This window comes from Leuciscus leuciscus (genome assembly GCF_965113295.1).
Source record: "Leuciscus leuciscus genome assembly, chromosome: 16".
Lineage (NCBI taxonomy): Eukaryota > Metazoa > Chordata > Actinopteri > Cypriniformes > Leuciscidae > Leuciscus > Leuciscus leuciscus.
Window position 1 is genome coordinate 11,051,950 of NC_138740.1, and position 19,566 is coordinate 11,071,515.

General features: G+C 45.5%; 1 protein-coding gene and 2 long non-coding RNA genes across 3 annotated transcripts in view; 2 read left to right on the plus strand and 1 right to left on the minus strand.

The window, feature by feature from the left end:
• The window catches only part of LOC309478015, a 375,776-nt gene that overhangs the window by 338,533 nt on the left and 17,677 nt on the right, over positions 1-19,566 (minus strand). The window lies entirely within an intron of this gene.
• Positions 1-19,566, plus strand: part of LOC309478007 — a 114,329-nt gene that overhangs the window by 6,765 nt on the left and 87,998 nt on the right. The window lies entirely within an intron of this gene.
• Positions 18,341-19,566, plus strand: part of tmem164 (transmembrane protein 164) — a 40,360-nt gene continuing 39,134 nt past the window's right edge. Inside the window, exon 1 of the mRNA XM_082141421.1 lies at positions 18,341-19,361. Coding sequence (XP_081997547.1) covers positions 18,924-19,361 — 438 coding nt within the window. The 5' untranslated portion in view covers positions 18,341-18,923. The remainder of the gene's footprint in view (positions 19,362-19,566) is intronic.

A 19,566-nucleotide genomic window follows, 5' to 3' on the forward strand; every position in this document is an offset into this window, starting at 1 on the left:
TTATTGGTATTTTAATTTTATTTTGTGACTTACACAAAAGTCACTGCCGCCGCATTTGTGTGTGCAGTTGAAGAGTGTGCGCGCTACGAGCAGTTTAACGGCTGACAGGACAGGAAAGTCCATTTTTCTGAGGTGAAAGACTTTTTATTTCAGCGTACACTTACATCACTGCCTGGTAGTTCCTAATGTGCTGGGTTCTCTGAAGTAGTCGTGATTCGCCTCTCATAACATAACATGCTCTAAACACACGCACGCAGTGTGGATTTTCTTTTGTAATCGCGGCTTTGAACGATTAGGTAATCGCGGCATCCATAATCGTAATCGCGATTTAGAAATTCGATTCATTTTGCAGCCCTAATATGAATAGACACTAAGGGCCCTAACAGGGCAGAGTAGAGACACATCTCTATCTTCTTCCGAAGGGGGAAGAGCTGATAGAGAAATTACCTAAGCTCTGAACGGAGTCAAGAGCACTTTGGGAACATAGCCATGCCTGGGCCTGAGGACAACTTTGGAGTCGTTGGGCCCGAACTCAAGGCAGGCAGCGCTTGTAAATCACCCACTCGCTTGACCGATGCTAAGGCTAGCAGAAGTGCGGTCTTCAGTGAAAGAGGCTTTAGATCAGCCGACTGAAGTGGCTCGGAAGGGGGTCCCTTCAGGGCCCTGAGGACCGTGGAAAGGTCCCAGGCCGGTATAAAAGGGGGTCGAGGCGGGTTCAGTCTCCTGGCCCCTTTGAGGAAACGCACAACAAGGTCGTTCCTTCCCAGTGACTGGCCGGCCACAGGAGCATGGAAGGTTGCTATGGCCACCACATATACTTTGAGCGTGAAGGGGGTTTGACCCACGTCCAGCAGCTCTTGAAGAAAAGAAAGTACCAGTGGTACTTCATTTGAATAAAGGTCAAGGTACCAGGCTGCGCACCAGTCTGTGAACACTGACCATTTCAGGGCATAGAGACGGTGCTCTAGCCTCACTGATGATGTTCAAGACATTTTCCGGGAGGCTCCCGGGTACTCATTGAGGGGCCATATGTGGATGGCCCACAAGTGGGGACGGGGATGCCAGGCCGTTCGCCTGCATGAGGAGGTCCTTGCTCAGCGGTATAGGCCAAGGAGCTGTTTCCAGCAGCTGCGCCAACTCACGGAACCAGACCTGGGTCTTCCAGAGAGGGGCTATTAGGAGGACAGCACTCATGCTTTTCCTGATCCATTCAATGACCTGAGGGAGCATCGAGACCGGAGGGAATGCATAAAGAGGGCGGCTGGGCCAGTTGTGGGCCAGCGCGTCCCTGTCTTTGGAAAAGAAGATTGGGCATTGAGAGTTGCCTTCTGAGGCGAAGAGGTCGACCTCTTCCTCGCCGAAAACACTCCAGATCGTGTGTGTGCAGGTTGTTCGACCTGAGACCGCCCTAGTGATTTATATAGGATACCACTGACATATTGTCTGTCCGGACCAAGACGTGGCAATTGATATGTAAGCGTCTTTCCGGGCTCGACCAGAGGCCAGAAACGGGCCTGCCCTCGAACAGGGCGTCTGTTGAAATCACCTTCCTCCTCGAGACCACTCCCATGTTCACGCCCAAATGCTAGCTGTCGAATGGAGAGAGTGCGGTCTGGCGTGAGCCATGCTCTTATCTGAACCGAGTCGATATCTGTTCCCAGGAAGGTTATACTTTGGCTGGGAGACAGTACACTCTTGGAAAAAGAAATTCCTGACCCCAAGGCATTGCAAATGGCTGAGAAGCCAGGATCTGAATCGTCAGGGTAATTCAGAACACGCTTTCCCCGCTGTCTCAGGGGGGAAAGAGCTGCGTCCATGCACTTCGTAGATGTACGAGGTGCCAGAGACAGGCCGAATGGCAGGACTATGTATTGATAAGCCTGCCCTTCGAAGGCAAATCTCAAGAATGGCCTGTGATGGGGGGCTATCTGGATATGAAAGTAAGCATCTTTCAGATCCACTGACAAAAACCAATCCCCTGGGCGAATTTGCGCGAGGATTTGTTTGGTTGTCAACATCCTGAATGGCCGTCTTATGAGGCCCTTGTTCAGGTGTCTGAGGTCTAGAATGGGCCTGAGGCCGCCATCCTTCTTTAGAATGAGGAAGTAGTGGCTGTAAAAGCCTGACTCGCTCAGTGACAGGGGAACAGTTTCTACAGCTCCTTTTGCCAACAGATTTGATACTTCGATCCGAAGGATGTGAGCCACACTGCTTCTCACCGTCGTCTTGACCACGGCGCGAAACCGCGGGGGTCTGCGAGCGAATTGGAGCGAGTAACCTCGTTTTATTGTGTTCATTACCCATTCTGACACATCGGGGATGGCTGCCTAGACCTCTGCCCGATTGGCTAGGGGTTGAATGAAGTCTGGGGGCGGGCCACCATGTCAAAGGGGACCCGGCCACACGGCTGTTGTGAGTTGGAAAAATGCTCTTTTTGTGCTCTATTTGAGAGACTGGAGAGTCCAGAAAAGCAGTCTTGTCTGCGTCCTTCATCTCCGTCAGGTTTAGCCAGAGGTGGCGCTCTAGCACAATCAAACTGGCCATACTCCTTCCAATAGCCTGGGCGGTGGTTTTAGTGGCACGCAGGGCTAGATCAGTGGCGCTGCGCAGGTCCCTAAAAGCCTCGGATTAGGTCCAGACTTGTCCATGGAGCGGAGGAGTTTAGCTTGGAACACCTGGAGGACCGCCATGGTGTGCAGCGCCGATGCAGCTTGGCCAGCGGCGGTGTAAGCTTGGCCAGCGAGAGCTGAAATGGCTCTGCAGGGTTTAGATGGGTGAACTGCTTTGGATCTCCATCCAATAGCAGCGGGTGGGCAGAGGTGCGTGGCCACTGCTTCCTCTAGGGGGGGCAGCTTGTCATGTCCCTTCTCCTCAGCGCCATCAATGGTAGAGAGCGTTGTGGAGGTGGATGTTCTTAGTGCAGGCCGAGTAGGGGGCGCGCCATCTTCCTCCTCCTCTGATCCCCCGAAAGAGACGAGGCCTGCCGCTTGCGGAGAGGTGCGCTGGTCCGTCTGAGCGGACAAAACGGGCCGCTCACCTGGACCCGGACAAAACATGTGAAGGGGTCTCCGCTGGAGAGAGCGAGGCACGTGGCCGGCATGGGTTCGCTCGTCTCAATTCGAATAACAGGCATCCTCTGGCCCCGCCGTTTCTTCCTCTGCGGTTCGAGGAGGGTGGGAAACGAGAGAGCGCAAGGGGCGGGGTCGCCCTCAGTGAAGAGAGCTAGCCTTGAGCGCAGCATGGAGATCGGCATACTCTCAATGATAGAAGAGATAGGGCTAGACGCATATGCTTCAGCAAAAAGATTTGTGTCACCTCATTTACAGGTCTAAAATAATAATCAACAGATTGGTCTTTTGGTGTGGCAACAGGCAGATAAAAAAATAAAAATACAGATCTATGGTCAGATATACAATTGTCTTCTATAGTCACACCACTAAGACACACACAGAGATAAAATTAGATCAAGAGTGTGACCATGCCTGTGTGTGGCATCATGAACGGACTGTTTTAAATTAAAAGAGTCAACAAGTTCAGAAAACTGCTTTGCAAGTGAGTTAGATGGGCAACATACATGAATATTAAAATCCCCAATGATTAGAAGATTGTCAGTGGTCGGAACAATAAGAGAAAGAAAGTCTGAGAAGTCCGCAATAAAATCCTTATTGTATTTAGGAGGACGGTAAATAAGTGCACAGTAAATGGGACAAGTCAGTTCCAGCTTAACTGTTTGCAGTTCAAAGCTTGGATATTTCTCTACTTGTAGTAAGGTACATTTAAAACTGTCTTTGAAGAGTGTGGCCACGCCCCCTCCTCGACCGGTGGATCTTGGCGTATTTAAAATATTGTACTTCGGAGGCAGCAACTCGGACAGAGAATAAGTATCCTCCGGGTCGAGCCAAGTCTCAGTTAAAAACAAAAAATCCAAATTTTGTGATGTAATAAAATCACGTTTTATTCCCCACTGACCTCACGTTCAGCAGTGCAGCTTTGACCGTGACATGATCCAGAGGCTGTGCTTGTATTAATGGTGAGAACTTTAGTTCCTTTAGATAACGATAGTCCATTCGTCGACTCCATTTAAGCGTTTTCAAAAACAGAGGCCGAAATCCTGGCGCAGGCTGTTCCGGTCGGATGCAGCTGCAAGATCCAGGTCCGTAGAAGCCTGTAGTTTCCATGGGCCGCCCGGGCTTCTTGGGCAGCATTAGGCAATGACTGCAATTTTCCTTCTTGAAGCCCAAGCAGACCACGCAGAACAGGTGAAGGTCCTTAGCGGCGATGAGCGCACCACACGTGGTCGGGCAGGCCCGTTATAGGCTGTTCCCCGGAGAAGCGGCAGATTTAGACCGCGACATTCCGGAGAAGAACTCGGAAAAATCCGTGGCGGGCAGCCGTGGAAGGAGGAGCAGGTGAAAAACAGCGAGAGCGAAGGCGGCTCCGAATGCAGAACACAGCAGAAAAGGCTGAAAAGACGACTGTCAAACCGATTGAGGAAACAGATTGCGGCAAACCATTTAAGTTGAAAAATAAATACATATGACTATTGTGAACTTATATATATTGAGTCATTTTCACTCATAATTTAGTGTTGGTTTAGTCAATCATTTTGAGTGTATGTAACTTGAATATTTTAAGTTCATTCCATTAAACTTTTCAAGTAATTTTAACCATTTAACCTAACGGTTTCAGTTCATTTAATAAATCTAATCAAGTCTCAACAACTAAATAGCTACCCAAATGGTTTTAGGAAACAGATTGCCGTAAATGATTTAAGTTGATTAAACTCAAATTAATAAAGTTATATAAGACAAAGGAAAAACATTGGTATAAAGCAATGGTGAAAGAAAAGGATGCAATTATTAACAGTATTTATTGAAAAATCATTTAATGAAGTTCCTAAACGCAAGTTAGGGAGGAGTGAGCCCATCTAATCTTTCAATCAACAGCCTGAGTATATAAGCAGCCGCTTACCTCTCTCTAGCATCAGCTGTTCCAGTATCCCTCCACCTCCCCAAACTCCACCTTCATCTCAGGTACCTTGCCCTTCAATTATCATATCCTACATTTAGCCACTGGGGGGTATATCAGAGCTCGAGTTGAAGCTGCTTCATCGAACCCCTCTTCAGTGGACAGCAAGCCAAATAAGTTTAACCTAATATCTTAAAGTTCTCTTACGAGAGGTACTCTCGTACTGCGTAAATCTTACGCTAGGGGAAAATCTCTTTTCCGCGAGATACTGAAGCCAAAAAATTATCCTTAATTTTGAAATAATGTAAAACGCGTTGCGGCAGCATGCAGACACAGGCGAGACGGCTTGTGCGCCTATTGGCTGCCCTGCGGCAACTGCAGCAGCCTATCGATAAGGCCCACTCGTGACGTCAGCTCCAATGGGGGCGCTTCGCGCCCAATACGTCACGTCCCGCCAGAATGGGCGTGGTCTAGGGCTATAAACATAGCTTCGAGAGGCTAGCTCACTGATTTTTCATCTCTTCAGCGAAGCTCTCGCATCGCTGGATCCGGAGAGAAGCCGCGCCGTCTGAAGAAGCCTTTCAGCGGGACGAGTCGACACTCTGAAGCCGCTGGCCGCGCCGCCTTCAGTCGCCTTCCTGCTGCGCTATCCGGCGTTATATCCTTTCTCTGCTACTGTGTTTTGTGTATGTGTGTGTGCTCGCCGCCGCGACACACACTCTAATTGCACTAAAAGAGCTGGGCGTCTTTTTCAAGACGCCCCTTTCCTGAGGATCACGCAGCTCTCGCGCTCGCGCTCGCTGACGGCGACCGCCCTCACTGCGAGCCAGTTACTGCCTATGGTGACTCTGAGGACTCACCTGGCATCCTTCTCCGAGACTGCTCCTCCGCCCCCCCCAACCCGCAAAGCTCGCCGGTTCGCCCGCTTGCCTTGCCTGCTTGGGGGATGATACCTGCTCTCCCTCTGTTCGAGCCGCGCAAACCGCGCCGTTCACAGGGGATGTCAGGAGCGGACGGTCACGGGGCTAGCTTTCTCTCTCCCTCTGTTCGAGCCGCGCAAACTGCGCCGTTCACAAGGGAGGCTGGAAGCGGACGATCGGGGTTAGTTTTTCTTTACGTTACAAGAAAGCTACCCTGCCCTTGCGCCCCATTCACGCGTCACTCACTGGCGAAAAGAGAACTCAGTTCCCTGATTAGGCGACTGGAAATATCAATATTGCAGCAAACGAGCCTGTTGTAACACGCACGCTTGCAAGCAAACGCCGAAGAAAACATGTTGACGCTCTCTTATATGCTCATGCATCTATACACCTTTGTGTTCCCCCCTGTGGCTCAGTGGCGGAATCTTAGGTTTTTCGCACGAGAGACCGGGGTTCGAATCCCGGTCTAACGGCAGATATATTATGCCGCCAATGCTTCGCTCTGTCAGTTCCCTGAAAGGCGACTGCAGATGTGCATTTTGCAGCCAACGAGCGCGCTGTACAACCCGCTCGCCTGCACCCAAACACCGTTTCTATGGTTCCCGTGCGTCACTGGCGAAAGGAGAATAGGGTGTTTTTAGCCCCGCTGCGGCCGGGCCGACCTCCACTCCTGACACATTTCTCATTCCCCTCTTAAGTTCAGGTGACTGGAAATGTCAATATTGCAGTGAGCGAGCCTGTTGTTTTGCACGCACGCCTGCAAACAAACGCCAGCATGTTGACGCTCTTTGATAATACTCGCGCTACTGAATGTCTATGTGTCTTCCTCTGTGGTCCAGTGGTAGATCATCAGATTTTCGCGCGAGAGACCCGCGATCGAATCCCGGGTCTACCGGCAAAACACATTTTTGCCGTCAATTCTCGCTCTGGCAGTTCCCTGAAAAGGCGACTGCAGATGTGTATTTTGCAGCCAACGAGCGCGTGGTACAACCCGCTCGCCTGCACCCAAACTCTGTTTCTATGGTTTCCGCCTCTGAAGTTCAGACGACTGGAAATGTCAATATTGCAGTCTACAAGCCTGCTGTAATACACGCACGCCTGCAAACAAACGCCAGCATGTTGACGCTCTCTGTTTCTATGGCAACTTCTCGCTCGTTCAGTTCCAGTAAATGCGACTGTTCCAGTGTATTCTGCAGTAAACAAGTCGGCGAAGCAGCCCGCTTGCCTGCACACAAACGCCGCTTTTACGGCTACCCAGATAAATCCCATAAGAGTGTATTTTCTGGTGTCCCGGCCACGGCCGATGGTGTTACGAATGTAGACGAAATGCCCACTGCCCAGTGCTCATTCCTACACACAAACACAGCCCGTCACACAGGGCTCGCGCACATGAAATCGACCCAGGTCGATTACGCATTAAACGTGGTAAATGTGCCCACTGCCCAGTGCCCACAAACACTACGTTCCGCATATCTCAAGGTTTCTGTAAAAACAAAACCAACGTGCATTCGCTCTGCTCAGGCGGACAATGCTCTCAGTGTTGTAAATGTGCCCGCTATCCCGCGCCCACATTCACACATAGACATGACAGGTCCTACGGGACTCGCCCAGCCCTCCCCTCTCGGTTGACCACCGCAAAGGAGTCGAGCGCGGGCAATCTGCCCGCTGTTATCAGCGCGCCGCCTGCCTCGAAGCGCGACGCTTATGTTACAGCACACCGAAGCCCCTCTGTCGCTGAGCGACCAGAGTGCGCTCCGCATTCAGCCCCTAGCCATTCGTGCAGATGCATGGGCAAGGCTACCCGGGGGTTTTGAAGTGGGTGCTAGACATTATAGAAAGAGGCTATTCGCTACAGTTTCGCCGACGCCCTCGCCGCTATGTGACGCGCGTCGAAGCTACGGTAAAAACAGAAGTAGCACCACCTACTTCGAGCCGAAATTTTGAAACTGTTGAGCAAAGGGGCCATAGAGCCTTTATCTCAAGCTCAGAGTGAAGGGGGGCTATACAGCAGATACTTCCTGGTACTGAAAAAAGACGGGGGTCTCAGACCCATACTAGATCTAAGGCAACTGAACAGAGTGCTTGCGAAGCAACAGTTCAGAATGCTCACGACCAGAAAAACCCTCACGCAGATTCGCCGAGGAGATTGGTTTGTGTCAATAGATCTGAAAGACGCATATTTCAAATACAAATAGCGTCACGTCACAGGCGACGTTTGAGATTCGCCTTCGAGGGCCAGGCATATCAGTGCTCAGTCCTACCGTTCGGCTTGTCTCTAGCCGCTCGCACCCCTCAGACTACAGGGCATGCGAGTATTGAACTACTTGGACGATTGGCTGATTCTAGCTCAATCTCACTCGGTGCTCATAGAGCACAGGACCATTTTGCTCGATCACCTCGAGAATCTGGGTCAATTGGGCGAAGAGTTCTCTGTCTCCCAGACAGATAATATCTTTTCTGGGCACAGAACTGGACTCGCTGTCTATGATAGCGCGACTGTCACCAGAGCGCGTACTAGACATTCAGCGCGCAGCGAGCTCTTTCCGCTGCGGCGCATCTGTCCCGCTCAAGAAATTTCAGAGGATGCTAGGTCTCATGGCCTCAGCATCATCAGTACTTCAGCTGGGCTTGCTTCGCATGCGCCCGCTACAGTTCTGGCTGAAATCGCGAGTACCGCGCCGAGCGTGGGCTTCCGGTCTGCTTCGTCTCAAGGTCAATCAGAAATGCATCGCAGCTCTGAAACCTTGGAAAGCAAACGACTTGTACCAATCAGGTGTTAGCCTGGGGACTTCCTCGAGTGTGAAGGTAGTGTCTACGGACGCCTCCACCTTGGGATGGGGAGCACTGCTCAAGGGCAGACCGTTCTTCGGCCAATGGTCAGAACGGGAGAAGCTTCTACACATAAACTGCCTCGAAATGTTGGCAGTAGACAACGCACTGACGCGTTTTTGTCCCTAAATACGAGGACACCACGTCCTGGTCCGCTCGGACAACATGTCAGTGGTGTCCTACATAAATCGCCAGGGCGGCCTCAGGTCCCGAAACCTGCACAGGCTGACAGAACGCCTCCTGGTGTGGGCTCAGCGCAACCTGCTCTCGCCGAGAGCAGCGCATGTGCCAGGGCTCCTGAACGTAGGACCGAACAGACTGTCCAGGAACAATGTTCCGACAGGGGAATGGCCTCTACACCCACAGACAGTCCAGCTGCTGTGGAAGAAATTCGGCAGAGCGGAAGTAGACCTGTTCGCGTCTCAAGAAAACGCTCACTGTCTGGAATTTTTCTCCAAGAGCAGGGACGCGCTGGCTCACGTATGGCCCCGCCGCCCGCTCTATGCCTTTCCTCCCGTCTCTCTCCTGCCTCAGGTGATAGAACGGATCAGAGAAGGATGCTCAGTGCTACTCGTAGCGCCGTTCTGGAAAAACCAACCCTGGTTCCCAGTTCTGATGCAGCTAGCAAGCACTGCCCCATGGCCAGTGCCAGTGAGGAGGGACCTCCTCTCTCAGGCCAAGGGCTCGTTTTGGCATCCGCGCCCAGAGCTGTGGTCCCTTTATGTTTGGGCCATCAACGGGTACCCGCTGACCTCCCCAAGCGGAGTGTTAAACACGATCACGCAGGCTAGAGCTCCGTCTATGCGACGTCTCTATTCCTCGAAATGGTCAGTGTTCTCCAGCTGGTGCACAGCTCGTGGCGTGTCGCCCCTAGACTGTGGGGTGACGGAGGTTCTCTCCTTCCTACAAGAGCTGTTGGACAAGGGCAGGACCCCTTCCACGCTCAAAGTGTATGTGGCGGCCATAGCAGCGTTCTCAAAAACAACGCTGGGTCAGTCAGTAGGAAGGAACGATTTAGTCATCGTCTTCCTTAGAGGAGCTAAGAGACTGAATCCTCCCAGACCTCCCTCAGTCCCTGTATGGAACCTTTCTACAGTGCTGGAAGCCATGAAAGGTGACCCATTCGAGCCTTTACAGACGATTGATCTTAAACACCTGTCTTTCAAGACAGTGTTTCTTCTGGCTCTCGCTTCAGTGAAGCGCACAGGGGACTTACACGCGCTCTCAGTAAGCGCGACGTGTATGGAGTTTGGGCCTAATGACTCAAGAGTTATACTCAAACCTAAGCACGGTTATGTTCCAAAATCCCTCAACACACCGTTTAGGGCGCAGGTCATTCCCTGTCAGCCCTACCGGTCTCTGACGAGGAAGGAGACGCAAGCTTCCTTTGCCCAGTCAGGGCATTAAGAGCTTATGTGTCTCGCACGTCTGTTTTCAGACAGACAGAGCAGCTCTTTGTTTTCACTCTACGGACGTTCTAAGGGACTTGCCGTGTCGAAACAGAGCCTATCCAGTTGGATAGTTGATGCTATAGCGCTGGCTTATACCTCTAAGGGCTTACAGTTCCCATTTGGAGTCAGAGCACACTCCACGAGAGGCGTGGCCTCGTCGTGGGCTTGGTCTAGTGGGATTGCCTTGCAAGATATCTGTATGGCGGCAGGCTGGGCCTCCCCGTCTACATTTATAAGGTTTTATAACCTAGAGGTTCCCGCCTTGCAGGCTAAGCTGCTTTCGGTCTAAAATCGGTACTGTCTGCCCTGATGTGTTCGGGCCAGAATACTGAAACTGCTTGAGCAAATGCTCGCTGTTGGATCGCGCAGCTCTATGGGCAGTGTGTAAGACCCACTATATTCGTCAGTCCAGGCCGGGGGTCGCCCTGACTGTACGACACATCATCAGTATAACTGCTCCTTATAAGATGTTATATTATTACAGGAATGATGCTATTCTAGCCACTCTTTCCTGGGCTCTCTGTGAGTCCCTTATGATCATGTACTATATGAGCCCGGGCACTTGCCCTTGGGACTTTGGTGCTGGATCTTAGCATGCACGGCGTTTTACACTGTTTCCCCTAGCGTAAGATTTACGCAGTACGAGAGTACCTCTCGTAAGAGAACGTACTCGGTTACTAACGTAACCTCGGTTCTCTCTAGAGAGGAAACGAGTACTGCGTATCTTGCCGTGCCTGCACACGCTCTGGTTCGCTTCGGCGATGAAAAACCAGTGAGCTAGCCTCTCGAAGCTATGTTTATAGCCCTAGACCACGCCCATTCTGGCGGGACGTGACGTATTGGGCGCGAAGCGCCCCCATTGGAGCTGACGTCACGAGTGGGCCTTATCGATAGGCTGCTGCAGTTGCCGCAGGGCAGCCAATAGGCGCACAAGCCGTCTCGCCTGTGTCTGCATGCTGCCGCAACGCGTTTTACATTATTTCAAAATTAAGGATAATTTTTTGGCTTCAGTATCTCGCGGAAAAGAGATTTTCCCCTAGCGTAAGATTTACGCAGTACTCGTTTCCTCTCTAGAGAGAACCGAGGTTACGTTAGTAACCGAGTACGATTTTATGGGCAAGCAAACTCGTTAATTTTACAAAAGGTTCTCAGGTATGAATGTTGTGAAAGATGGTCAGTCAGTCTTCTCACTGTCAAATATACAAAATTGCACAGGACTTCTGTCTGCCGAACTGTGAAAAAATTAAATTAAATTAATCTTCCACTGACAAAACTGGTTTACTCACAGCATAAATGCTAGAATAGAGGTTATGCGTGTGACGTCACCGTCGGCCGGAGTGACTGCGGTTACGCCCACTAGGTAGCAAAAAGACTGAGTGGTAGCATTTGTTTTCAGCATAAATGCTGCGAAAAACACACAAAACACATCTAAAATGGAAAAGAACTTTGAGATTGACAGTACAACTAGATTTGACAAGAAAGCCGAGGTATACAGTGCCCTCCACAATTATTGAACCCCCTGGTAAATATGATCAAAATGGGCTGTAAAAAATAAATCTGCATCGATTATCCTTGTGATCTTTCATTCAAAAAATGTGCAAAATTCTAACCTTTCATTGAAGTAAAAGAATTGAAAGTGGGGGGAAAATCACATTATGAAATAAATGTTTTTCTCCAAAACACGTTGGCCACAATTATTGAAACCCTTTTATTAAATACTTTTTGCAATCTCCTTTTGCCAAGATAACAGCTCTGAGTCTTCTCCTATAATGCCTGATGAGTTTGGAGAATAACTGACAAGAGATCAGAGACCATTCCTCCACACAGAATCTCTCCAGATCCTTCAGATTCCCAGATCCATGTTGGTGCTTCTTCTCTTCAGTTCAGCCCACTCATCAGGTCAGGGGACTGAGACGGTCATGGCAGAAGCTTCATTTTGTGCTCCACAACAAATTTTTGTTTTGATTTTGATGTTTGTTTTGGATCGTTGTCCTGATGGAAGATCCAACCACGGCCCATTATAAGATTTCTAGCAGAAGGCGTCAGGTTTTGATTTTTTATCTGTTGATATTTGATAGAATCCACAATGCCATGTATCTGAACAAGAAGTCCAGGACCTCCAGCAGAAAAATATGCCCACAACATTAAAGATCCAATGGTATATTAAATTGTACACATGGGGTACTTTTTATCCTTGTGTTCACCAAACCCATCTAGTGTGTTTGCTGCCAAAAAGCTCTGTTTTAGTCTCATCTGACCACAGAACCCTGTGTTGTTTGAAGATCCAGTCGTGTCTGACAATTAAATTTGCTGGAATTTGTTTTTGGATGAGCGAGGAGGTTTTTTTTTTAAACCCTCCCAAACAACATGTGGGGATGTAGGGGTTGTTTGATAATTTTTTTTTTAGGCTTTCTGACCCTAAGACTCAACTAATCTCTGCAATTCTCCATCTGTGATCCTTGGAGAGTCTTTGGCCACTCAAACTTTCATACTCGCCGTGCATTAAGACAGTATAGACACACGTCCTTTTCCTGGCAGATTCATAACATCTTTAGTTGGTTATAACTTCTTAATTATTGCCCTGATGGTCAAAATGGGGATTTTCAATTCTTTAGCTATTGTCTTACAGCCACTTTCTAGTTTGTGATGCTCAACAATCTTTTGCTACGCATCAGAACTGTATTCTGTGGTTTTACTCATTGTGATGGATGATTAAGGGGATTTGGCCTTTGTGTTTCCTCATATTTAAACTCCTGTGAAACACGAAGTCATAGCTGGACAGTTTCATGTTCCTAGTCACCCTGGTGTACTAAAAAAGGTAAATATTAATGGGAATATACTTCAGAGATATTTTACTCGTAAAAAATTCTAGGGGTTTCAATAATTGTGGCCAACATGTTTTGGAGAAAAACATTTATTTCATAATGTGATTTCCCCCCACTTTCAATTCTTTTACTTCAATGAAAGGTTAGAATTTTGCACATTTTTTGAATGAAAGATCACAAGGATAATCGATGCAGATTTATTTTTTACAGCCAATTTTGATCATATTTACCAGGGGGTTCAATAATTGTGGAGGGCACTGTATTTTTACAGACTGTCGAAAGCTACAGAACAGAGAAGCAAATGGATCGCTTTACTTCATTATCATTTGTGTCAATATGCTGAATTTAGGGTTAAAATCATACCATATTGTATTGTTATATATTGTATTGACAACTCAATTAAATATTTACCATCATATATTCTGAATAATTGTAAATTGAATTAAACAACTGAAATAATCGTCGAAACCAGGCACATATAAAATGTCAGAAAACAGGATTCCTGACTGCATGTCAATATCCATGGATCACTGGATCTTTGATAAGTTGTTAGGAACACTATATCCAGTCCAACCTTTAATTTAAACTGATAATCCTTTGTTTTACTTGCGTTCTCAGTTTCCCTGTTAACTCCAGTCACGCTGCAGCTCTTTAGCCACTCAGTTTGACTATGGGGTGTGTTCCGGCAGGAAAGTGATGTCAGTGCATACTCTTTATATCTCAGCTTGTATTACATTACATTTACACATTTGGCAGACGCTTCTATCCAACGCTTTATTACATTCTTATCAGTTCTCAGTTCTTGCTTTCCCTGGGAAATTACCTTTTTCTTTAGTTTTTGCCATGTGAATGACAGTCGCTGGAGGATAGTCAGTCAGTCTTCTCACTGATATAGATCCAAAAATGCTCAGGACACATTTATCTATGCCGAACTGTGAAGAAAAAAAACAAAACACACGCAAAAAAAATATTAATACATTTTCCACTGACAAAAATGTAATTTACTCACAGCATAATAAATAATAGAATAGGTCAGCTTGTAGTACCTTTTTCTTTAGTTTTTGCCACGTGAATGACAGTCGATGTGGAGGATAGTCAGTCAGTCTCCTCACTGATATAGACCCTAAATTGCACGGGACACGTTTGTCTATGCAAATATGTGAGAAAACACAAAAATATTAATTACTCTTCCACTGACAAAACTGTAGTTTACTCACAGCATTATAAATGAGGGAATATGTCAGCTTGTATTACCTTTTTTATTTAGTTTTTTCCATATGAATGACGGTCAGCGGTTGATAGTCTCCTCACCGATATATATCCAAAATTGCCCAAGGGACACGTTTGTCTATGCCAAAATGTGAGAAAACACACAAAATATGAATTAGTTTCATAAAATCTGAAGCTTCCCCGGGGCCGCCATTGATTAGCGGACCCCCACCTGCTGTTAGCATTCCATTGACTCCCATTCAATTTGGCGTCACTTTGACAGCGAATAACTTTATATCTGAGGCGTTTAAAGACTCCATTTGTCCATTATTTATTTCTAAAGAAACACGAAAATGTAAAAAAGGCTCCATTACCTTGTATCTTACGTTATGGCCCCATAGAAGCAGTTTTTGTAAAAAGTAGGCTAACGATTGTGTCATAACCACGCGACTCTCTGTCGCACAGTAGAGAAATTACCGTATGGACAGGAGGAGAAGCTCGCGGGCAATCAGGGGGACGTGGAGGCAAAATGACAAAATAATTAATCAGAATACTTAGCAAAAGTTTCTCCTGCTCCTAGCTCATGGACACCTCCTACTCACACTTTCCGTCTCTGCAAGTTTCGGAAGGGAATGATTCAGATTTCTCTTGGCACAGCTACTAGAAGATAGACAGGTTGCTCACGTCACATCTACATCGTCAAGCTCAGTTTGAGTCTGCGCAGTACGGTCAGCCATCAGGAAGTGAGTGCTTCTAATTGACTTCACTTTTCTCTGTTGAATCCAATGGGGACGTGTCCATTTCTTTTACTGTCTATGGTTAAATCTCTTCATGGCCGCCATCCTGTTCCGAGTTACTCCGTGTGAGCTGTGGCAGATTTAAATAAATACGCAGGGTTTTCCGGTGCATGAGGGAGAACGCCGTAAAGAGACCTAAATGCTTCGAATGAAGCTGAAAACTTTAAATGTATTCATTTATGTGTTTATGTGCTATGAAAACTATAAAAGTATAGGCCTTATACAAAAGTAATTTCTTGAAAAATAACATTTAAAAGAAATTAGAAATTGTAAACCCACCCACTGGTTTCTAATTTACTTTTAATATTAATTTTATTTTCAACCATAAACATAAACTAGATTAAATTAATTAAATTCAACTTAAATGTTTAGAGCTAAAATAACAAATTCATTCGGTTTAAGTTCTGCTTAATACATTGCAGTTTTTGAGTTAATATCACATATTTTATTAAGTTAAATTAACTTTTTTTTTAAATAAGTTAAATGTACTCATTTAGTTTAGTAACTTTCAGTGTTAGGTTTTACAGTACTATTAACCAATATGGAAACAGTAATCAGTAAGTAATATCAAATTTAGGACTGAGTTCCTTATTAGGTCATTAATAATTACTGAATGAGATTGGCCTCATTAAGAACTAAGAACTAACAATGACATATTATAAATAATATAATCACATTAATGAGATTGTGTTTTTTGTTTTGTTTTTTTACTCAGTGGTCATAAAATGCATCACTAATTACTCAACATTTTTTCACTTTAAAATGTTTCAGATCACTTGTAGTTCCTGCATAGTGACTAGGTAACATTTGAGTAATTGGTGATGCATTTTATGACCACGTTGAGAGTAAAAAATAAATAAAAAAGACAATTACTCACATCTCAGACACCTTAATATTGTGATCATTAGTAATTCTTTATAATTAGTCATAGTTAGCTATTAGTTCTTAATGAGGCCAATCTCATTCTGTGATTGGTGATTCGTAAATCCTAAATGAAATCAAAGTAATACTGAACTCTGTACTAAAATATCAGATTTTAATATGCAAAATGTTGCAAATGTGAATCAGAAAAATGTGAGATGAATGTGTTCGCCATTCAGTTTTTCCCATAATGAAGCCCTTAGAAAATTGCATGCATGTTCAATGAATTATCCTTGTTTGTGTTTGCTATATAAGTTGATCCCTCACATTCATTCTCTGTTCGGTCTATGTTGCATTTAGTGTGTGTTGCCCTTCCTGTCTGATTATTTTGTATTATCCTCATTAAACTTTGTATTGGAACTTTATTCTTCATCTTCGTCTGCCTTCCTGCAACCACCCGTGACACCAAACCACTATCATGGTGCCTTAAACCAAGGGTTGGCACAAACTAAACTGAAACATACCTGGCTATCATGGCTTCATGGTATCGGCCCCAGGTTTTTCTGTGTGGCCAGCATTCTCCTCCCAAAAACATCTGGGTTACGCATGTAACCCCTGTTCTCTAAGTAAGGAACGAGATGCTCAAGTCAAGTTACCTTTATTTATATATCCAAAGCAGCTTTACAGTGATAACAGGACAATTATGAATTCCGGCTGTGCTATAGTGCTGATTGTCGGATGTAGAATCACACAATTTATTGGCTGATGCTTTTAGAGTCCTGTAACTGTTTGGGGTTTATGACAGGATCCTGACAAAATGTTCCTGTCTTTGTCTTGTGTTTGGTTGACACATGGCTTTGAGTTTTCTTTCCCATGGCTGTGTGCTTTCTTGTCATTTGTTGTGTTTGGAGCATATGGTTGGAGCATATTAGAAAAATAAAACAACGCAAATATTACAAAATGTGACACAAATCACTGGTTTTTCTAAAGTAACACTGTCCAACAGCGACACCTGCAGGTAAAGTCACATGAGAAGAGGCAATGCCTCCATCGGTCTCTGATTGGATATGATTGGTTTGAGCGATTAATCCCACCACTTGTTTTCCCACCCACTTAGATATCACCGCTTTATATCACATCACAATCAAACTTGAAATTGCCTCAAAACATGATGACTGTGGGGGATTTAGTGAGCAATCACATACTATATAAAACATACTTTTTTAGGGGGCGCGAAGTAATTACTTATTCAAAATAAGTATCTACTCAAAAGAGTATGTGATTTTGGATGCAGCCAGTGTGGGTAGACGCAGATGCAGAGGCCCCTTGTGTTGCCAGGCCCTTTTCAGGTGAAATGGATGAAACACCTCCTCTACTGTTAAAAGTAGGCCTACATCTCTGTGTCTATGACAAGTGTTTTCTGGGCTTGATGACTGATGATCTGAAAATAAGTTGACTATTAAAAAAAAAATCAGCTGCAAAATTGTTACTGCCTTTAGTTGTTTTTTGGAATAAATAAAATGATTAAAAAAACTTGATGAGATACTTGGTTTTAATAAACAGAACATTAATTACATTGTTGTCATGCACTTGTAAAGTGATGTTTATTTAACCAGGAGAATGTGACAACATTAAGTGTAACTATAGGGCATAAATTACATCTTATTTAAAAAAGGGCTGCGACTGATACAGCCCTTAAAATGGCAGACTCCCTGATCACACGACTACTGAATTAGGGAGCTGATTGAGACTCACCCTTAAGCTGTTGCCTTCCTGGTTTCCCCTGTGTGGAGTATGTTCCTGTCTCTGTTTTGGATTATCTTGGTTTGTGTTTTTTGAATAAACTGTTGCTGCACTTGGATTCTCACCTCTCCTCATCCCTGCTTAAAGCGTAACAATATGTAACCTAAATAGGAACAATTTTATATATTGACATATAAATCAATCCAATATAAATATTATGTTAATGTATATAATATATATTTTGAAGTATACACATATCTTTGTATATAAATGTGTAATGTACAAATTACACACATGCATATTGTTTACATACATGTGACATTTAAGTCATATTTATATATATTTTTTAATAAAAATGACATGTCTTTGTATAAATGTGTAATGTACAAATTACACAAATGCATATTGGTTACATACATGTGACATATAAGTCATATATATATATATTTTTTTTTTTTTTTTTTTATTATTATTATTATATATTTTGTATTATTATTATTTATTTTTTATATATATACAACTGACATGTCTCTGAATAAATGTGTAACATACAAATACAATACAAATACTTTTTATGCCTCTCCTGTCAATTAGTGTGCCCTCCACATTTTTTATTTTTTGAAAAAAACATTTGACCCTAAAAAGTACAGCTACACCGGCAGTGAGAGAGTTAACAACTTGTGAAAAGAAGGAGGGGCCATCGCACTCGACCAGTCCCATTCCAGGAAATGTGCGGCCACATCAATATGCTGATGGTTTTCGGGGGAAACAGCGCGCAAGCGTGTAGCAGTGTGGGTGCTGGGTGGATGTGGGGGCCCGCGTGAACAGGGCGGCGTTTCTATGGTTTCTCTTTTATTCGCCACATGGACCTGGGTATATTGCATCTTCTGCATCTGCTTTTAACGCATTTTATCGGATGATAGGTTGTAGCAGCGAGCTACACCGAACTCTGTCACATCGGTCGTGGTCGTGTTTTACAGTGTTGTTGATATATTTAAGGCCTCTCGCGCGGAACAAGAGCCTCTTTGAAGCTTTTATGTAATGGTCCGCTCTGGCCAGGAATATTCTGGACTCTCCTCTTAGCGAAGAAAACGTTCACCAGTCAAGACGTTACGTTTGGAAATGCGTCGTCCTCCTTGCATACAAACTACAGCCCAGCCCTAACGATCATCTGTGAATAACACCGCATCAGAGTGTGTAACGTTAGGTCTCTCCCACAGGTGTCTTTCACATAAAGGATGCCGATCTGTTGAAACAGCTGAGTCTGCCCTCCTCCTTGAGCATTTTATTATTCTTGCACCGAAGACAGATTTGAAGTTAATGTTTCGCCAGGAGGTTGGTGTCCTGTCCTTTATACCGTCTTGTTCGTACCTTTTTCAATACGAGCAGAGGAACATGTCTCGGTATAATATCTACAGTCTGCTGGACTGGATCTATGGAGGTGTGGACCCCATGTTTGAGGGTAATGGAGGGCCAGAGTGCGCAGCCTTCCTCTCTCCACAGCAGAGAATACTGGAGACTCTGGTCATTGTGTTGTTCTCTATTCTGGAAGTGGTGGTGGCCATGAAGAAGCTCAATGTCCCCAAAGAGGTCCGAGATGTTGGGAGAGATGGCAGGAGGAGTAAGGAAGACAGCTGGGGCAAGAACCTGTTGCTTGTGGCTCTGTGCATGACTTTTGGTGTTGAGGTTGGGTTTAAGTTTGCCACAAAGACTGTGATCTACCTCCTCAATCCATGTCATGTGGTCACAATGGTGCAAGTAAGTATATTTATGATACAATCATAAACTATTATAATTTGTGGAGATGTGGTTCTGCTTTTATTGCAGATGATTTGGGCTGGTAACTGAAAGATTGCAGGTTCAAAATCCCAAAGGGTTGCTTCATCCATCAACACTGTGGCCTTAAACAAAACACTCAACTTCAGGTTACTTGAATGATCTGAACCTGTATTTGTATCATAAG